A 19,550-nucleotide genomic window follows, 5' to 3' on the forward strand; every position below is an offset into this window, starting at 1 on the left:
TGACGACACCATGTGCAGCACAGTAAAATGACTCTCCAGCATATGGATCTGTATTATGCTTACGTGAGGACAAATCCCTGTAATATTAGTTATATGCGGTTATAAGCAGGGCTGTAGCTACGACTGAAACACTGACATTTAACAAGACCAAAAAGTATATAGCATGCATCGCTCTATTTAACTTAAAGTGTTAGCATGCCAATATTAGTCCTAGCAATAACTTTGTTTACTGCAAAGACACAGTGAGCATGCCATTAGTTTTGAAAATACAGTAGTATTTGATCAGTGGTCATTAAAGTTTTGGGGGAACATGAATGTAAAAATAAATGTAATGATAATCCATTCAGTGTTGAAATATTTCACACAAAATCAAAATGAAACAAAAATGGTTTAACATCAACTGGCTGCTATTTTTACTGCTTGCAATGCCACTATTTTTGGCTAAGATGAATAAATAGACAATTGTGTTTATTCTATTAATGTTTAGATCTCACGTTTGGAAATAGAATAACATGTTTGAACAGTTAACTCCGTGCAGGTAGGCTAATACGATAACAAATTAATCTGTTGTACCCTTTTAGCCTAGCATGCGGTAGTAAAGCCTATATCTAACTCTTTTTTTTAAACTAACTTTGCCTTTACAAGGCAATATGTTGTTTTTGCCCTCTCCCAGCATAGACTGTATGCTATATTGATTCGGTATCGGAAAGTAACACAGGCAGAGCAGGTTTATGTTAGGGCTTGTTAGCATTAGCTTACTTTCTATGTGCAAGTCGCTCGCTACTTTTGTTGTTGTTGTTGTTGTAAAAAATCACCGCTAAGTGGAAGGCAGAGAGCCTCCATTCTCCCCGTAAGTCATTTAACCATGAAGCTGTTTAATTAAGGTCTTAGCTAAATTTACAACGTTTATTCCAAAATGCTAATGCTAACGTTGGCTACAACAATTGCTACAACTTATAGATGGCTTCTTTAATATGTGTTTTTGGTATTCAGTGGTGAGATATTTATCTCGTTGTGTTTTACTGTTATTTCTAACTCAAATGGTGTCATTGTTATATGCCTAAAGGGACTTTAAATACTTTTTTGAGTTTGGTGTGTGTGATAAGACTCACAGTAATGAGGGACATACTGCAAGCTATGGAGCAGGTACATACCATAAAGCTACAGCAGTGACACCAGATGGATGGTTTGACACTAATGACTGAGTCACTTCAGCTCACAGTGAGGAGGCCTCCTCAGGTCTTGGACACGCTGTAAAAAATGTCTTTGATAACAGTGACTTTGGGCTTTAAAAAAGCGAACCTTTTTAAGTTAATGACGCTTACAACTACAGAAAGTGTGTGAAAAATAATATTCCTCAAAGATAAAGATCAACTGGATAAACATTTGATTTTTTTTTCACTGACCTCCAGGTATTTTCTCTTTTTTTTTCAAAGTTATCTCTTTTTTTGCAGTGTGCTGTTGTGAACAGGGCGGGGCGAAGATAGGGTTCCTTCTGAGAGAGAGAGAGAGAGAGAGAGAGAGAGAAAGAGAGAGAGAGAGAGAGAGAGAGCGTGTGTGTGTCTGCGTATGTGAGCGTGTGTGTATGTGTATGTGTGTATGCGTGTGTATGTGTGCATGTGTGTGGCAGAGAGAGGAGTCAGCTGGTCGGAAAGTGCAGAGTGAGAGCAGTGCACGAGTGCGTGTGTTTGGACGTGTGCAAGCCTGAGTGTGCGTTTATATGTGTGTGTACGTGTGCAAGGGAAGGCACTTCGCGGGGGGACAAGGTGAAGACAACAGAGAAGCTGCGGACGGAGGAGTTTCTTTTCTTTTTTTTTGTTTTGGAGGAGGGGGCAGCAGCAGCAGCAGCAGCAGCAGCAGCAGCAGCAGCCTGTGTGGAGGTCCAGACCGGGGACAGTCGAAGCTCGCCGGCTGCTGCTCCGTCCTGCGTCCTGGACACGACTCCTGAGCCGCGACCTGCCGTTTCATTACCGTAAGCACTTATATGTTTGGAAACTAGCTGCTACCATGTTGAATCCAATATCAACCATTCTCCTTATAGGAGCTGATTTCTCATGCACAGGGATGTACAGTAGATGAGTGTGAATAATGTCTTTATTGGCTCAGCATAAATTAACTGCACGTCTTTGACAGTGTGTCAATCTACTACACAGAACTCGCATCTCTGGAAGAAAATATGTTTTTGTTTACATTATGGGGATCACCAGCTGGAGCACAACGTGGTTTTTAAAGTTACATCACTGGACTCACACTTTGACGACAAAAAAAAAAGACAGGTTCTTAACACAGCAGCCAGTCTAGATGCTCCATTAGTGTCAAAAAGCCTCTGCAGTGACTGTTTCATCTCCTCGCTCTGTTTCTTCCACTAAGTCCAGCTTTGAAAGGGAGTTATTTGAACCTTGAGCACATAAAGGAGCTAGTGCATTAAAGAGGATAAGCTGTGTGTGTGCGTGTGCATGTGTGTGCATGTGGTTGTGTGTGCATTGATGGTCCGTCATAAAGTTCCATTAGCTGCGACTTAATGTAGGCTAATCTCTGTGTGCTACAAAACTTCCTCCTTCCTTCCTTCCTTCCTTCCATCCATCCTGATGCATAAAGAGGACCACAGGTCTTCTTGGGATCAGATAACACTGAGGCCTGTCAGAGGCTGTGAATGGCAGATGTACACTGGTGTACACGGTGTACACGCTGGTATAAGGTGTGTAAGGTACAGGTGCAGATGGATGCTGTGCTTCTTCTATAGTCTCAAAAAAAGGGAGAAAATGCTCTTGATGTCAGTATATGAGTCTGTTTGTGTTTTTAAAGATTTAGGAGTGGGTGTGTTGTATTCACAAACACACACACACATGCACTCACACAACAAGTGGCATTATTAAGTTGCTCACTGCCCCATTTAATTCTCTAGATCTCCCCGTATGACCAGTAAAGCTGAATTACTCTCTTCCTCTGCAGGAGGAGCCACAAATGTCAGCAAATGTCAAGCACTTGGAGATTTGGCTTTGCTTTCAGGCTTATTAGTCGCACATATGATCTGCCCCGCTTGGCCTTTTGGCCAGCGCTTTAATTGGTGTGAACACACACATAAGCCTATTCAAGAACATGTGAGATATGAAACCGGTCACAGTAGGCGGAGGGGGGAAAAAAGTGTGCAATTATCAGCAGCAGAGTGGCTGTCTTTTCAGCAACTGCACACACACACACACACACACGCACGCACGCACATTTAGACACACATTCTCAGTCAGCAGAGCAACCTAAAGATAGCAGAGCCCCAGTGGAAACAGTAATTAGTGGGGTGAAAAAAGAGGGAGAGGGATAGGAGAGGAGGAGGAGGAGGAGGAGGAGGAGGAGAAGGAGGAAGAGATATTGTTTGAACCATCTGATATCTGTTATATAATGACCTGTACAATGGAGACATGCTGGGAGAGAAAGTGAAGAGAAACCAGCAGAGTCAAAGAGTGAGAGGAGCTATTTAGTGAGAGAGATGGAGAGTTCAGTGTGTGTGAGTGTAGTTTGCTGAACCTTTGTTGGAAGCAGTATCAGTTGCAGCAGTTCCCTGAAATTTTCGATGTGGCCTGCAGATATATCCATCCTAACAAATCATTTCTTGTTTTGAGGAGTATTCTTATTTTTCTTGAATTGAGAGAAAAGTGGAGTTTATGAGCTTGACATCTCTAAAATGTTATTACAGCTTTCCATGATATTGGGTGGGCAGAACAGAGCTCTTAAAGGGACCAGTCGATTAGATTTTGATGGTGATCTGGGAGTTTCACCAACAGGCACGGAAAGGATTTAGTCGCCAAAAAGGAGATAAAAATAAAAAGAATTACATTATACAGAGCCATGGGACCCATTTATCTTCATGTTGAAGTGGTTGGAATGAGTTTTGGGGTGTAGCAGCATACTGGAGAATTGTTTTTTAACACTCTAGATGGCAAAATGCACAGAGTAATGTCCCTTTATTCAATAATGCAGGAAAATAAACTGACTTACGAAGGCACCCAGTAGATTTCATGCTCCAAGCAAGATATTACTCAATGCTGAATACATTTGCAGTGTGTGTGCGTGTGTCCAAACACACACATATGGACAACTTCCCCCTGCGTACTCGCAGTAGATAATGCTGCACAATGCAGTGGAAATAGCCAGCTCCTATTTCAAGTTCCTTCAGAAAGGCTCTCCCCCTCTCCCGTTTTGCCTCTGCCATCAGTCTGCAGGTGGAGAGTGGTCATGTGTTGCTAGCTTAGAGGGTTTCTTATTTAGTCTTAAGCCCCAGGCTTTGTTTGGGAACTGACTTGTGTGTGTGTGTGTGTTGTACACAATGGCTGTGTTTACATTGGACTCGGTGTGCACACATTCATCCTTGCATGCACATTCATTCACACATGCGGGCTTTGTTTTCTCTTTAGAAGAGCGTTGGCTTTAGGGGTCTTTGTCTTTTTTTCTTCAGGCATACCAAATAGATAGCAGTTGTAGAAGGTTGTGTTTAGCACAGATTGGCAATACTCACCTGGGGTGTTAAGTGTGGTGAGTTCACAACATTTTTGTAAGTACTGAGATTACTTTCCCCCATATATTTTAGTTCACTCTGCAAATGTATGTTTTTTTCTTCTTACTCCATATCACTTAAGTGGTAGGTGGTAATTTTCCTTGTTTTCATTCGGCCTGTTTTCTGTGCTGTGTCCTCCCCTCATGTATAGGGTGCTGGTGGGACCAGTGGGTGTCATTCCCTACAGAGGGAGGACTGGAGGAACACCATGGCCTTAGCAGGATGCCCTGACTACTTCTTACGTCACCCAAACTACCAGGTAAATATTTGCGTCTTGTATGAGTGCAATGGTGGCTGACAACATAGTGCACCAACATGTCAAAGTGACACTACACTGTAGACAAGTTGTCATGAAACAGAAAAGCTCAAGCGGGGTTCATGGATAGTTTTTTCACCATAGCAGCATAGTACTTAGAGACTAAAATGTTATCATAATGGAGATAAGTAATGGTAATAACTATATGAACAGTTTGAAATCACAATATTAAAGCAGAAGTAAGCGATCCGGTCGTTTTGGCTAACTTCCTGTCAGCCGATGGAGTTAGCAGTCCCGGCCCTCGTCCCTACGTCACCACATTCACGCGCATCCCTTGGCTGCACACACAGAGAGGACCGCCCCTTTATGCTGTTCTCTCTGCTCATTGGATAAAGGTTGTAGGATACAAAAGGTTTTCTCCTCAGCTTACAGCAGAGCAGAGTGACTGACAGACCCGTGTTTCGGACCAAACACTCTATGTAAGTGATTGCTGTCGGAAGATAGAACTATTTAAGACTTATATTAACACAAATATTCCGCTTACTTCTGCTTTAACATATTATCACCCACTACATGTTAACGAAACAGTCCAATATTCAGTGCTCTATTTTGGTCTCCTCCACCTCTGAAGAAGATTTTGTGCTTCTAAAACCTGTAAATACGTGTCTTTAGCTACATTTCCATTAACCTGCTTTGTGCACAGTTTACATTTGCAAAGTGAAAAATGAGTTACTACCCCCCCCCCAAAAAAAAAGTCCCATAATTGAACAGATAAAAAGATTTTGCAACTGAGTTTTGTTGATTTGTCTTAGGAAAAACTTGATTCTATTTTGCGCAAAACTGCAAAGGAAACATGGCTCCTGTTTACAAACTAGTGGCTAACTTTGTCTTTCTGATGTTTAGTTTGGTTTGGATTTTACTGCTTTGTATAGTTTCAAGTTTGGAATTACCTTTATGTCTGAAGGGTGTTTAGGTTTATGTTAGGTCAGTGAAAGACTGTAGCTTTAGAAAAATCCTCACTACTGTAGTTATTATACAGCTTTTCTCTCTCTCTCTGTGTATCAACAAATGTACAGTGGCTTTGTGAGTCTTCTTGCTTCACAGTGAGTGACTCCCAGCCTAGTTAGGTGAAATATGGCATCTCTGCAACACAACAGACCCACTTCCACTGTCCAACTCCTGCAGAATGAGCCCTTTGTTTCTCGGCTTGGATTTTCTCCTCTCCAACCCTCCAGTAACCTAAAGAATTTGGCTAAAGAGCATCGTGGAGGTCTATAAATAGAGTGCTAAACAAACAACAATAACAAGCTGTGGGCTTTGTTTTGTGACAGGCCTGAAAGCATGGGATTGATGGTATGACGTCTTACTGGGACTGATGGGAGGATGGAGGTGACGTAGCCTCAGCTGCCTTCTTAGTGGAGGTACAAAAATGCAGCTCCCCGCTAACCCAAACCGTGGGACCGCTGAGCCCCCGTTGAGCTGACATTAAGTTGGATTGGTTCATGTTAGCTTCCAGGAAAGGGTTTTGCACCAGTAAGACGGCAGTGAATAGTGAATTGAATCCCCATAGAAAACAACATTCCTCCACCCTGCATCTAACAGAGAAAAAACAGAGTTTGCTGGTTAGAGGGAGAGAAATGGGTTACAACATTACACTGTGTGTGTGTGTGTGTTTGTTTGTTATGTAAAGCTTGCCAGTTGATATGACACAGCATGGCACACACACTCATACTGTACACCCCATGGAGTAGGCAGCGACTCCAGGTTTAGTGTATATAGATAAGGAGCAAATTGAGCCCCTCTTTTCTGCATACTTACATAACGCTATACATAACGACGGGCATGTTTGGGAATCTGGGCAGCCTTCCAGCCCCGTCTCCAAAGTGTGTCTGTGTGTGTGAGTGTGCGTTGAGTGTGTGTGTGTGTGTGTGTGTGTGTGTGTGAGTGTGCGCGTCTGTCTATCTTAGTGAGAATTTTGGATCTGTGCCAGTGATGTCTCAGAGGACGCAGCCAGCAACTCTCACTTTCCTTCTCTCCTTTCCTTGTGTGTGTGTGTGTGCATTTGTCAATGTGCATGCCCATACACTGCAAAGCACCAAGAAACCACAGTCCACAGACTCGGAGCTCAGCTGAGTTACGACCTTAACCGGTCAGAAGAGCGGAAAGAATGAAGTGTTTAACAGATCCTCGCCCCTGAACGTCAGCATTTGTGCCAACAGTCCTGAAAGTGTCTGTTCTGTCTTCGAACATAAACTGCAGGTCTTTCACTTCTTTTCCCTGCTTTTAGAGGTCAGAGGTCAGAGGCCCTACTCAGCAGTTGTCACAGCAACAGGCTTGTGCTTGTGCTTTCGAGGGAAAATAGGCTTGGATGCTCGAGAGAGAAAGTATGTTGAGATGCGTGTAAATGCTGTGGGCTATACAGTGGAAGAGGAGAGGTTGGTTCATAATTAAAGACATGTCAAAAGTGGAGTTATGGAATGTCTATCCACGGGCAAGAGCAACCTCAATATGTCAAACTAATCGAAACACTATGCCTAAGATTTCCTCCTCAACTTCTGCTGACTCCAACAGCCGTGACATTGGTCATGTAACTTTAAGACTCCGAAATCCGTGACGAGAAGTAACTCACTAAAACATGACACTGCAGCAGGAGAGGGAATAAAAGAAAACAGTCCTCCAGGAGAAAAGAACAAGCAGGAGGCAACACCGTCTTTCCAAGCCAGCAACCGTCAAATATATATGGTTTTAGCAAAGACTGTAAATAATCCAGCAGCATATTTCACCCTAAAAGTGTGTTTAATAATGCAGTGGACCGAAGACATAAAGCATCCCATCAATGCCCCATGAAGACAAGTTGTAGAACCAGATGTTTTGTTAGCAGTCATTGAAAGCAGTTTATCCCCAACCTACAGTTGGATCTATGGATCAGTCCGCTGCCAGACATTTAGTGCCAGGAGGATTACATTTATTGGTTATCCTCCAAGTTTTCATTTTGTGCCACCAGAAACTCTTGGATGGATTGGCAGGTACTTTGGTTCATGGCCTAATGCAACACTAATGGCTCTCAGCTGTACCTGCTTCTTTTTGGTACCAGTTAGCATGCTAGCAAGCTAATACTCCAGATTAAGATGGTTCACATTGTAAGCATCATACATGCTACAAATTATCATGTTGCCATTAGCATACAGAAAACTCTTCATTGGTGTTTATTATACCACATTAACAAAGTCAATACACTCCTCTCCTACAGAAGATTTTTAGAACCGTATCCTTAAACAGAAAGACAATTATTTGACCTTCCCCATGGGGATACACTGACCATGTCTTCCTCCTGTGGCATAGACACAATCTGATAAGAGATATATTATCACAATTACACACACTTTCAAATGTTGACAGTTTCTGACCACTGGTTGCAGTAGGTAATGCAAACGTTCCCACCCTTCCAGTAAAAACGCAAGTTACATAAAACTGCAACGGTATTGTGACCATGATGAACTTTATGAAGTCTAATAAATTGAAGAAAGAGAAATTCACCAAAAGATTATATAAACAAGATTGTTCAAATGATGCTCTTGTGAAACTTAAAACACAAGACTTGAGCACTGACTCACCAGCCATAAAACTACAAGAAGAAAGCCTCTCTTCATGTACTGTACCACTTAAACCCTTAAGACTAATAATATCAAGTGCACTGTTTATAACTATTGGCACATTATGCAAAACAGGCCACATCTGGAAAATACTTTTACTGAGAAATCAATACCTACTTTTTAGAAAGGGAGTCATGATTTTCACATTTGGCTTTTCTCTCACTAGCCTTGTCGACCGCTGAGGTAGCATCAGTGCATCTCTTCAGACTACAGAGTCAGAGAAAGTGCATCATGGGGAGTTCATGATGAGGTTTTTATGGGAAACTGTAGATGATAAAGTCAACTATTTTACTGCGTGAGTGCTGCAGAGGGGAGGGGGTAGTCCCTGAGTGGACTTGTACATATGCTGTATATTAACAGTGCTGCTACTGATATCTGTTACTAGAACTAGCTCTACACACTGCTCTACACACTGCTCTGTCCAGGAAAAGGCAAACCCCCAAGCCTGAAGGTGCTAAGAGAGGAATAACAGCTGTGCAGTGATGTTTCTTAAACTCTTTTGTTTCCTAATATTTAGCAAACAAACATGAACGGATTCTCCATGTGCTTCACTGAAGCGGTACGAACCTTACACCTGTGAGTTAGTGAGTGTATCTTTATGGCTGCAGCATTACATTTAATATAAATGTGCCTATGACTGTTTTTGTCCACAAATCTCTGCTTACAGCCTAATGTTGCCTTTTTTTTAAAAACAGTTTTCCCTCTGTTTTCAGTCTTAATACTAGGCTAAGGTAGCTGCCGGCTAATGGCTGAAAAGTATTCCCCTGGATGATGAACTATTCCTCTGAGTAACCAGTCCAATATAAAACCATGTGTGGGTTTAATCAGTGCTCAGTCACACAGCCTCAGTTTGAAAAGATGAAAATACCAGTGGATCCTGCAGAGCTTAAGAGTTAATGTGAACTTGTCTCATCTGTGTCAGCAGGAGTCCACTTTTTTTTTCAGTGAATTAGTGCTGTTTGCATGCTGACTTGCATGTCTGTCACTTTATGAGCAAGGTATACTGAATATGACAGGGAGTTTCACAGGTAGGTTGTTGTATCTCAGCTAGTCAGCTCTAGCTGAAGCCTGCAGACTTTCTCTGTCAGCCCACAGACCCTGCAGCCAAGTTGCCTTCCTTAGAAAGCTTTTGGCTGCTGCTTCTTAGAGCTATAAATCTTACTCTGGGCATTTATGGATGTTTTCGAAGCACCGAGGGGAGCTGTGAGTGTGTGTGTATGTGCATACATGCACAACAGGACCTCTGGCCATGAGCAGTTCCTGGAAGCAATGCTTCCGCGTTCTTCTTTTTCCTGGAAAAGGGAAGATTGAAAATTTGTTTGACTTTTTTCCCTCCCATGCCTCTAGGCTGCTTCAAATTAGACAATGTGTGAAGAACTTGGCAGCGAGTGTGTATCTCCAGACGTGTGAGATTGTATAAGTGTGCCAGAGCTGGTATGTTTTTACTCAAAAAATGATTTATATGGGTTTTTTTAATGCACAAATAAGAACCATATACTGTAGGTATTTGCAGCAATGAGTATGAGCGAGAGAGAGAGAGAGAGAGAAAGGCCAGGGGGTCACAAAGTCACAGTGCCACAGTGTCTGGTCTCTGAACTTGAAGCCTGGTGTTCCTCGAGAGTGGAAGCATGAACCCACCCTTTGTGTGGCTCTGTGAACTCTGTGAAAATGACACGTTCTCTAACCCTTCACTAAAATATCTGAAATGTTATACCCGCTGGATGTTTTTTACCACATTGTTTTGTTTTGTTTTTTCCCCAGGAAAGCATGGACCGCACTTCCTCTCGCCGGCCTGAGGAGCTGATTGTTCCAGGCTTTCAGCGTTCAGCCAATCAAAATTTGCCACATCACCATGGTAACTCTCTTCTCCTCCACCTAAATCTTAAAATAAGAAATATCTCAATTGCTTTCTCTGCTCTTAAAAAGAATGACACAACAATTCTGTCCATATTTTATACTTCTCCCCTTTTCACCTCTCAACAGCCAAAATCTATTTTCTGGCCCACTAAAAGCTCCTCCTGTCTTCCTAGAAATCTCCCCCCACCCGCACCCGTCCCCCTATCTCCATCTCCATCTAGGACATTGTCTCCCTCCATCACTGCAGGCTCTGTTCTCCAGATGGAGGGGATATAGACAAGTGCTAAAGTCCCCCCCCCCCTTTTTTTTTAGCACTGCTCAGCACTTTTCCTGCAACCCCCCTCCTCTCAATGCACAGTACACACACATGCATTAGCCTGCTTCCAATATATTCCCAGAAATCCCTTCAGCCATCGTGGAAAATCGTGGGAATCCTTTTGGAAAGCGGCCAAATTTGAGGAGAGGAGAAGTTGTAAATTCTCCCTCCTCAACCTCTTTTTTTTCTTTCTTTTCCTCCCTCTAGTTGGTCGTTTAGTGGATTGTCTGCTCTGGTGATGTGTGGCGCTCATGCTCGTGTGAGAGTATTGTAAATATGGCTTCACATGAATGGGGTGAGTGGATGTGGTGTTTATATAGGCCTGTAGGTCACTCAGTGCTGGGGAGAGGGGAGTTTATGGTAAGTGGGCCATAGTTCTGCAGGGGGGGGGGGTAGAAGGTATGTGGGTTCAAACCTGAATACAGGCAGTGATGATGCAGGAGTGATTACAGAAGGTGAATGTTTGAATTCCAGGTTGTAGAGTATCACTCAGCCCAATTTGTGTCAAAGTTTATATACCTCACTGAACTTGAGGTATATCACCTGCTGCTTCTGTCAGATCTGATTGGTTAGTCTATCAAAATCAAGAAAGAGCTACCATAGTTTTTCAGACCAAATTTTCCACTGAGCGTAGCCTCAGTGTACCAGAATGCAATGCTGTGACTTGCTTCTTCTCCAGTGGAAAAAAAAAACTCTTGCACTGATAGGACTTTGTTTCTTCACCTACTCATAAAAATAAAGTGATTGCAGCAATTTCATATGCACTTTGTGGTAGTCGCAAGCGTAACTGTGGGAAATGGAAAAGCACTAACGGAGGAAGTTGATGAGTCAGGTTGAGGGGAAGAGGAAAAGTAAATTACAATCTGTAATCATAAATAACTCATAGACTACACTGAATTAAACCACGAATTGACGATATGAGCAGCATAAGGGGAGCTGAGGGTATTATCATAATGTCATACGGTAGACACACAGCTTTTAAAATGTATTTTTATTGCAATTGTCAATGCACTGTGGGTTTGTGTATAGTTGTCCAAATATTTAACTAAGCTATGCTCTCCACATAAATCATCATGCAGTGTTAGGTCAGCATGCAAGAGGAGGATTATACGAGCTGTGTGATTAAACAAAGACCGTCATATAGTTATGTAAGTGGAATTTCTTCATTGTTTTCAGTGTGACTTTTTAGTGCAGCCACCACTCACTGACAACCACTGATTGATGACCTGAAGTGAAGAAAGCAAAAGTCAAAGTCACGCAGCTATTGTTACATTCTGACTTTGCCACAGAGAAGGATCAAATCAGCCACGCTGATGGATGTGTTGTATATTTAGACAGTGGCAGGTTCAGGTTACCCGCCCTTCATTTATGCTGGGATGTCTTTTTGATGATCTGATGACGTGTCTTCTTACGCACTATGTGTTGTCTGCATGCAAGCCAGCAATTATACTGTCCCAGATTTAATGTTTGGATAGATAGATTGATAGATTGATAGATTGATAGATTGATAGATTGATAGATTGATATATTGATCGATAGATTGATAGATAGATTGATATTCACTCTGCCCACATTTACACCCCATGCACTTCATGTGCAAAGACTGAAAACCAATACCTACCACTAGTTTCACTTTCACTTCCCTGTCCATGGGGAAAACTTGCTTCCTATAATACAATTGTGAGTACACTGACAATACAAATCCAGAAACAGCAGCAGCAACAACAACAAAAACAGAAACTATAGAGCATATGCTTCTAATGCATGTGCAAAAATGTAACAAAAGTGCATTTTATGCTAAATGGAGTGTATATTTTTATTGCCTGTAAAATAACTTGGTTGCACTTTGCCCTTCAAACGTCCAGCTTTGTTGTCTGACCTCTAGACTGCCGTCAGAGATCGATGATTGCAGGTTGTCGTGGCCAGGGACAGAGAGCACTCATTCAGAGTATTCTGGGATCTTACAGGAATAAATTGGCCCTCGGTTGTATGGTAGGTTTTGTTGTCATATGTGAGCCAGACTGCTGCAGCGGTTCTTTTACATTTAAAGTCACAGTGTGTAGAAGAGAGGGAGGGGAAGACATTTTTATGCTACTGTATATGTGCTCTGATTTCCTTGACTGAAGCCAGCAGTGCAGTGTGGGCCGAGCCAGCAACCGGAGGAGGGAGAGGAAAACTCTTATCAGCCTAAATCACAGAGTGCTGCTGCTACAGAGTAGAGCTCCAGAGACAACCTACAAATTTCCAGTAATTAAAATGATCTGGCTATGTATCTTCCTATTTGTGCACATGAAATATTGTTTTTAACTGTAAGTGTACTCCTCTTTGCAAAGACAGTGACAAATTGCAAATTTGTTCAGAGAAAAGCTAGAGTTACTAATGATAACTGAACCAACTACCTCCTTTGCACTCAGAGATTATAGTTATTTTCATGTAACTCCCACAGAGCCTCTTGAAGCTATTACCATCCCAAAGTGAACATGCAGCCTCCCCCAAAACAAAAAATGTCCTCTGGTATTTTAATCTTTTACAAACTCATGTTGCATACTGTAGCTAAGTATTGTTATTTTAACATCTAGTTAAAGGAGAAGTTCAGTATTTTATTTATATCAGCTTAGCCAATTAACCTATTAGCTTACATTGACAGAAAAGACTAGAAATAGGGGGAAACTATAAGCTAATTAATGAAGAATTTTAGTTTATAAGTCCATGTATGCTAGCTGCTCTCTGATATGTTGTCTTAGTAGTAACAGTAATATTTTGGATAAATGCTTTAGCAAAATGCTAACATTAGCATGCTTTGATTAGCACTTCACAAAGTAGGCTACAGTTAAGGTTGACGTTAGTGTCACTTTCTCTGCAGCCAAACTAAAGTAATGGACATTCTGAAATGTTGACCTGATGTTGGTTACAGGTTGAAGGAAAACCTGAGAGATCAAAAGGACAAAAAATTATGATTCATCATGAGTAGAAATGACTGCGGATACGGCATATCTGTTCATATTTTATTTGTCTTTCCTCCATCCATCTTGGACATTTGCAGAAGAATCGGGATCACTAAAGTCATGAGGCCTCTGATCCTCTGAGGACCATGTCTGTTTATAGTAGCTATAACAGCTGAGCAGCCTGAAGTTAAGTGGTAGACGGACAGACGCACAGGCAGACAGACATTGCCATCTCTAAAGCACTTACAGACTTTCAGTGCACTCCTATGAAAGTCTTTTTATGCCTCTGCACTGGCGACAGGCGTGGCCGGAGGCATTATGCTTTTGGGTAGTCTGGCCGTCCAAAAGGTCAAAAGTCATCTTCACTTTGCCATCATAGTGTTCTGTTGAAACGCTTTTCGGGCAATTATTCAACGCTGGTTGGCAGAGACAAACGACCCCGAGGTGGTAATTCTAGTTTACTCTTCCAAATGGCTTTCTTTTTTTTCTTTTATCATTTTGGAACTAGTGTGCGTTTGAGTTTTTGAGCATAAATCTCTGAGGAAAAGGCCATTTTATTTTTCATAAATGTCACAAAACATTTCATCAAGATGTCTTGATATTGAGATTCTGGAAAGTTAGATCAGTCTTCCATCTGTGGGCATTTTTCAGAAAGACATTTAGGCCTTTTACTGTGGGGAAAAGCACAAGAGTAAATGATGGAGTTGACGGTGGTTGAATTGAATATCTGTATTGTTCAGTGCTGGCTCGCTGTCACACTGTTGTGACTCTCTGTGACACTGAAGTAGAACAAACAGAGCCATTGTTTATGTTATTAATCACTACTGCTCCTCCTACAAGTGAAAATGTCTGCTGTGGAAAGGGCTCACATATACAGCATTATATAAGAACCATCTCCGACTGTCCTCATATGCTCTCTTGTTCTTTTCCAACTGTGCCCCCCTCCTCATGTACCCCAACCTTTGTCCCTGTCAAGCACCCCAGCATCACATGACCTTGTGTCCCAGACTGTCCTCTCAGTGTGCATATGTTTATGTGTCATGTATACGTCTTTGTGATCTGAGATCAGTCTGGCTGTTTTTGGTGCGGGGGCTTCTTTGTGTGTGTTTCTGTGTGTGTGTGTGTGTGTGTGTCTGTACATGCTGTACCATCCAGTGCTTTTTTATTGTAATTCCCCTGTATAATTACAAGCTCATCAGCACTGCATAGCATACATGGTGTCCTGGGCTCCTGTGGGTATTTGTGTATTTGTGTGTGTGTGTGTGTGTGTGTGTGTGTGTGTGTGTGTGTGTGTGTGTGTGTGTGCGCGTGTGTGTGTGTGTGTGTGTGCGCCCTACTTTGTCCTGATCATTTGGTCACCATGTGCCATGAACAGGCTGGTGAACGTTCCCTGAGTGCTGTAATTTCTTCCTGCAGGAATGTCAGGAATTCTGTGTGTGGTGTTGGTGTTGGGGTGGGACGCATAGGACCAAAGGGCTTTTGACAGACACATACACACACACACAACAGAAACAAACATACTGCACTTAGCAGGACATCAAACAGACCGACTCAACGTAAAGCAGAGATCATTTTTTATATCATTCCCATTCAGACACTTAAGAAGTTCAGATTTTGAACATAAATTGCTGTATGTCTGCAAATGTTCTTTTTTTGCCCACATAGAAAGTGCTACTGTCAGTCATCAAAGCACTTAGTGTTGCTCACTGACTTCAGTTAATTAATAACAGCTTAGGTTAAAAGACGAGCACCGACTGACTGTCGACTGCCTCACTGACCGTCCTGCAAGAGCAGCTCTCGAGGCCCTTTCACCCTGGTTTGGTTTGGTCGGTCGTTTGGTCTGTGGGTGACTGTTGGTTCCATCCTCCAGTGCTTGATAGACATGTTAGCCCCTTGAATGACAGGTTTCACATAATCTGACCAATGGCGAGCCCGAGAGCTAGTGTACTACACAGTCAGTGGAAGGAGTCCAAGCCAAAGTGAAATCCAACACGAGGAGGAGTGTAATTTCAAAACAAGACTGCGTGTTCTCTCTCTCTCTCTGTGTTCTCTTGGTTGGTGGTTGAGGATCACAATGTGCCTTTGGCAATGTTTTGACTCGTTTACCATGTGAAATTATGATTAATTAAAGGTGTCGTTGAGAATGCTGGGGCACAGTCACGGTATGTACAGTAGGAACGGGACAAAAGGTCAAAATGCTAAGGAAGGAACAGTGAGCAGTCAGGAAGAGTGAAGCTCCTCCCTTTATGGATTATAAAACTACAACTTTTTTTTTTCTTTTTTTTTTCTTACACCTGCAGGATTTCCTGACAAATTGATTTACATTGTATTTATTCATATGAATACAAAAATAGAAGGAAGACACATCACTTAGTTGGAATTTAGGAATAGCCTTTTTGTCTCTTGATTTTCCTTTAATTAGCTGCTTTCAGCTAAACATGAATGAGTGTGTGTTCATAGGGGTTCTTCTGTAGCTCTGCTTCATTCCCCAGTGAAATTAGCCGAATTTACTTAAATTTAATCCAAATTGAAAGTAAAGTCTTTGGGTCTCATTCATGAAACGTGAGTAAATCTGTGTGTAGATTTGCACATAAAAGCTCACTCTACTAAAACTCTACTCCGGATTCATGAACGGTGCGGGAAACTCAGATTTGATCGTAAACACGTGTGTAAGATGATGAATCCCAACCCATCGTAAACTAACAACACGCCCCTGGTGATCAGCAATTAGCATAGATCTCCATACATGAATAGCCATATAAGGAGATCCTGACCACCATATTAGGAGGTAGGTGCATCCTGCTCACCTGCGGCCATGACGCAAACGAGGAAAGAGGGAGAGAGAGAAAAAAAGAGAGAGATCACGGATCGAAGTCATTTTGGGTGAAGTGGAGTCCAGAAAAAATATTTAATTCTCTTCTGTTAGTGGCGGTGTGACTGGGACAGGTCAAAGGCGTGGAGGGAAGAAACAGATTTAGTGAATTAAGTAGGCCTATCCTTGGTCGATTAAAGAACCGTTTAAGAAGTAAAGCCAGAATAGTTCGATATGAAACATGAAAAAAAAAAAAAAAAAATACACACAACTACAGAGCTACAGCAGCGGCGGGAGGAGGCGGCTCTTCACAGCCTCAGCTGTAGAGGAGCATGGTTGTATCAACACATGAAGTTATATAGGCAGGTTATATTGTTACAGAAGCACCAGCCGTCTGTCACAGCTCCATCCAAAAAGGTGCCGACTGCACTGCTGCGCAGGGTGAAGTGTGCGCCCACCGAGCGTGTAGCAACACAAAAAAGTTTTTTCCGGTTGTATATCAGATTATTATCATCATTAGATGGAGCCTTGACGTGTTTGTGCGTGTCCGATCCCTAAAACGTCTCTCTCTCCAAATATGTCTAATTGTTTGTCATGTTTAAATTACGTGTTTCAAAGGCGTCGGTGTATTTTGAACATGAGAGAGAGTAATACGGATTAAAATTGTAATTTTCAACAGTGACAAGCAGTATTTATTTGCATTCCTACATTTACACAAGCGCTACACACAGTCCGGAGCAGGTGTAGATTTTGTGAGTAGCTACGAAAAAATCAGCACTACTAAAAGATTGATGAATGCGGAAATCCACGTAAATTTGCGCTGCTCAGGGTTTACACGCAAATCCGTGCTGCTCACGTTTCATGAATGAGACCCTTTGAGTTTACTGACTATAATCTGTGTGTAGATGGTTTTAAAACAAGCTATCACACTGTTACCTAGTGAGGCGACACCTAGTGGATACATGCTGCCCCCTCGCTCTAACTCCTTCTCCTCCTCTCCCATCCATCCCACCCTCCACCTGCCTCCTCAGATGACGACGTGGACCTGGAGCAGCTGGTGAATGAGATGAACTCCTCCATGGAGAGTGTGTACTCCACACAGGCTGACACCGCGCTCCTCCTCAACAACGGCCACGTGCACGCTCCGCACAACCACCACCACCACCACGCGCAGGCCGCCGCCTACCCGGGGCACGGCCAGGGCCACCGTCGCCACACCCCGCCCCCGCCCACTTCCTCCCCCTCCAGGGAGAGGCTGCGGCACTCGCAGCCCATGCACATCCAGGCCGTCAGGTAGATGGCTGCACAACCTGCCCTCTGTGTGTGACCTCACTGTTTAAGATGAAGACAGCTGGAAGCTCTGTGCCCGCAGAAATGAAAATATACTAAAGACAAGACCGTACTGAAGGAGAGCACTTATGTCAGCCCTCTCACTTAGTTTTTTCTTCTGGTGGCTATAAATCTGCTCCCAGTTGTCTTTTCCCTTTCTAAGCACTACATTAAAGATTTTTACTTTGATTTACCCTCAGATTTCTGAATCCAGCTTCATTAGAAATGTCTCATTATGTATTCAAATCAAAATCAAATAAACTTTATTTGTCGTTTGTCAGAACATACAACAGTATCAATGTCAAGCATTAAAAAAAAAAGTAGGTGAGTTCAATAAATAGGTTAAAATACAGAGTTCGGGTAGGTTATAATAATACAAAGTTCAGGTAAAAACATACTAAAAACTAAAAAAACAAGGGATGTCAGTGGTCACATGCGCCATGACGCAGTGCCATAAGGGCAGTAGGACAGCAGTGACACATCCAACAGAGCAAGGGTAGACCTGGGTGCATAAGCCTCTACCTGTATCTGTATCTTAGATTGTTACTGTTGGTTTGTTCTTATTTGTTTTCGGCTTGTCATGTTACACCTGATCAGTTTCCTAAATCATCATGTTAATCCATGTATATGTTGCTTTAGAAGCCAAACCTTTGTGATGTTGCTTGATCAAAATGTTTTACTCCACCAGACATAGGCTCCATCTTTCCATACTCACATAATTCCCATAACCATGTGTATTCACTGTTGTCAGTCTCTCATTGGTGAGCCAGTGCAGTGACACGAGTGTGTTTGTCTCCCTCTACAGGTGCCTGCAGGAAGAGCACCAGCTGCGTCCTGCCTCCCTGCCGGCCATCCCCAACCCTTTCCCCGAGCTCTGCAGCCCGGCAGGCTCCCCTGTTCTCAGCCCCATACAGACCTCTGACAACCATGTAAGTGGCACTAAATACACACATAAGCACACACGCACACACACATACACACACTGCTTTTATTGGAATGGTTCTTCCAGTGTTGTTAATTGGGAAAAAACTAACTTAAAGCCCCTGTGTGTAACTTATTTGGCTCTTTATTAGCAAAAATCAAATATTGCTTTCATAAATACGTATTTCACTGAAATCGAATCACACCCACATACAAATGAAAGCTTTCTCGTACCTTAGAATGAGTTGTTACAAGTCGTTACAAATACAAAAGTGGGCGACGCACCGAACCTTGGCTGCCATGTCGCATCGCCATTTTTTACGTTCAGTGGCAGCGTGACTGTAGGTAACCACGGAAACTCAGCGGAGCTGTCGGCTCGGGGAGAAAGTTTTCCAGGTAGCGCCTGTTAAAACTGTCACCACTGTGTAGTGTGAGGAAGGACGGAGCCACTGATGTTGCATTCAGGTGCAGTCAGGCAGACGGCCGTCGGCAAACCAACCGGATGTCATTTTACTCGACGAGAGAAAGACGGTAAAACGTGGGTCAGGTAAACAATACGACATCACCATGACAACATATTGTCACTCCTGTATTGTTTTGCCTCGTGCTGGCGGACCACTCGTTTACATAGACGCTTGTTTATCCTGTTACATGCAGCGTCTCACGTGAATGCAACATCAAGAATACGTTCTGATATGCAACTGCACCGCTAGATGGGGGTAATTCCTACATATTATACATTTAATGTTAGATAATGTTAGAGTTATTACATGGAAACAACATTTTACACACGTTGCAGCACACAGGGAGAAAAGTAAAGAAAGTCAGAAAAGTAGTTTTTACTGGTCAATACCACCATGGTTGAGATGGGGTTTGAACTCCTCACATTTGTTGTCCTTTATTTGACCACTA

At 42.6% G+C, this 19,550-nt stretch overlaps 1 protein-coding gene across 4 annotated transcripts in view; it reads left to right on the forward strand.

Moving 5' to 3' along the window:
* The first annotated feature begins 1,673 nt into the window (after nucleotides 1–1,673).
* LOC310994098 (growth factor receptor-bound protein 10-like) overlaps nucleotides 1,674–19,550 on the forward strand; it is a 47,533-nt gene continuing 29,656 nt past the window's right edge. The window contains exons 1-5 of one of the 4 annotated variants that reach the window (XM_083982656.1): nucleotides 1,674–1,972; nucleotides 4,701–4,808; nucleotides 10,220–10,313; nucleotides 17,420–17,681; nucleotides 18,523–18,646. In XM_083982656.1, the coding sequence (XP_083838782.1) occupies nucleotides 4,758–4,808; nucleotides 10,220–10,313; nucleotides 17,420–17,681; nucleotides 18,523–18,646 (531 nt within the window). In that variant the 5' untranslated portion in view covers nucleotides 1,674–1,972; nucleotides 4,701–4,757. Of the gene's footprint in view, nucleotides 1,973–4,424; nucleotides 4,528–4,700; nucleotides 4,809–10,219; nucleotides 10,314–10,855; nucleotides 10,927–12,560; nucleotides 12,624–17,419; nucleotides 17,682–18,522; nucleotides 18,647–19,550 lie in introns of those variants that run through there. The other 3 variants (XM_083982657.1, XM_083982658.1, XM_083982659.1) reach the window with 3 other exon arrangements.

The sequence above is a fragment of the Trachurus trachurus genome, assembly GCF_905171665.1.
Source record: "Trachurus trachurus genome assembly, chromosome: 11".
NCBI lineage: Eukaryota > Metazoa > Chordata > Actinopteri > Carangiformes > Carangidae > Trachurus > Trachurus trachurus.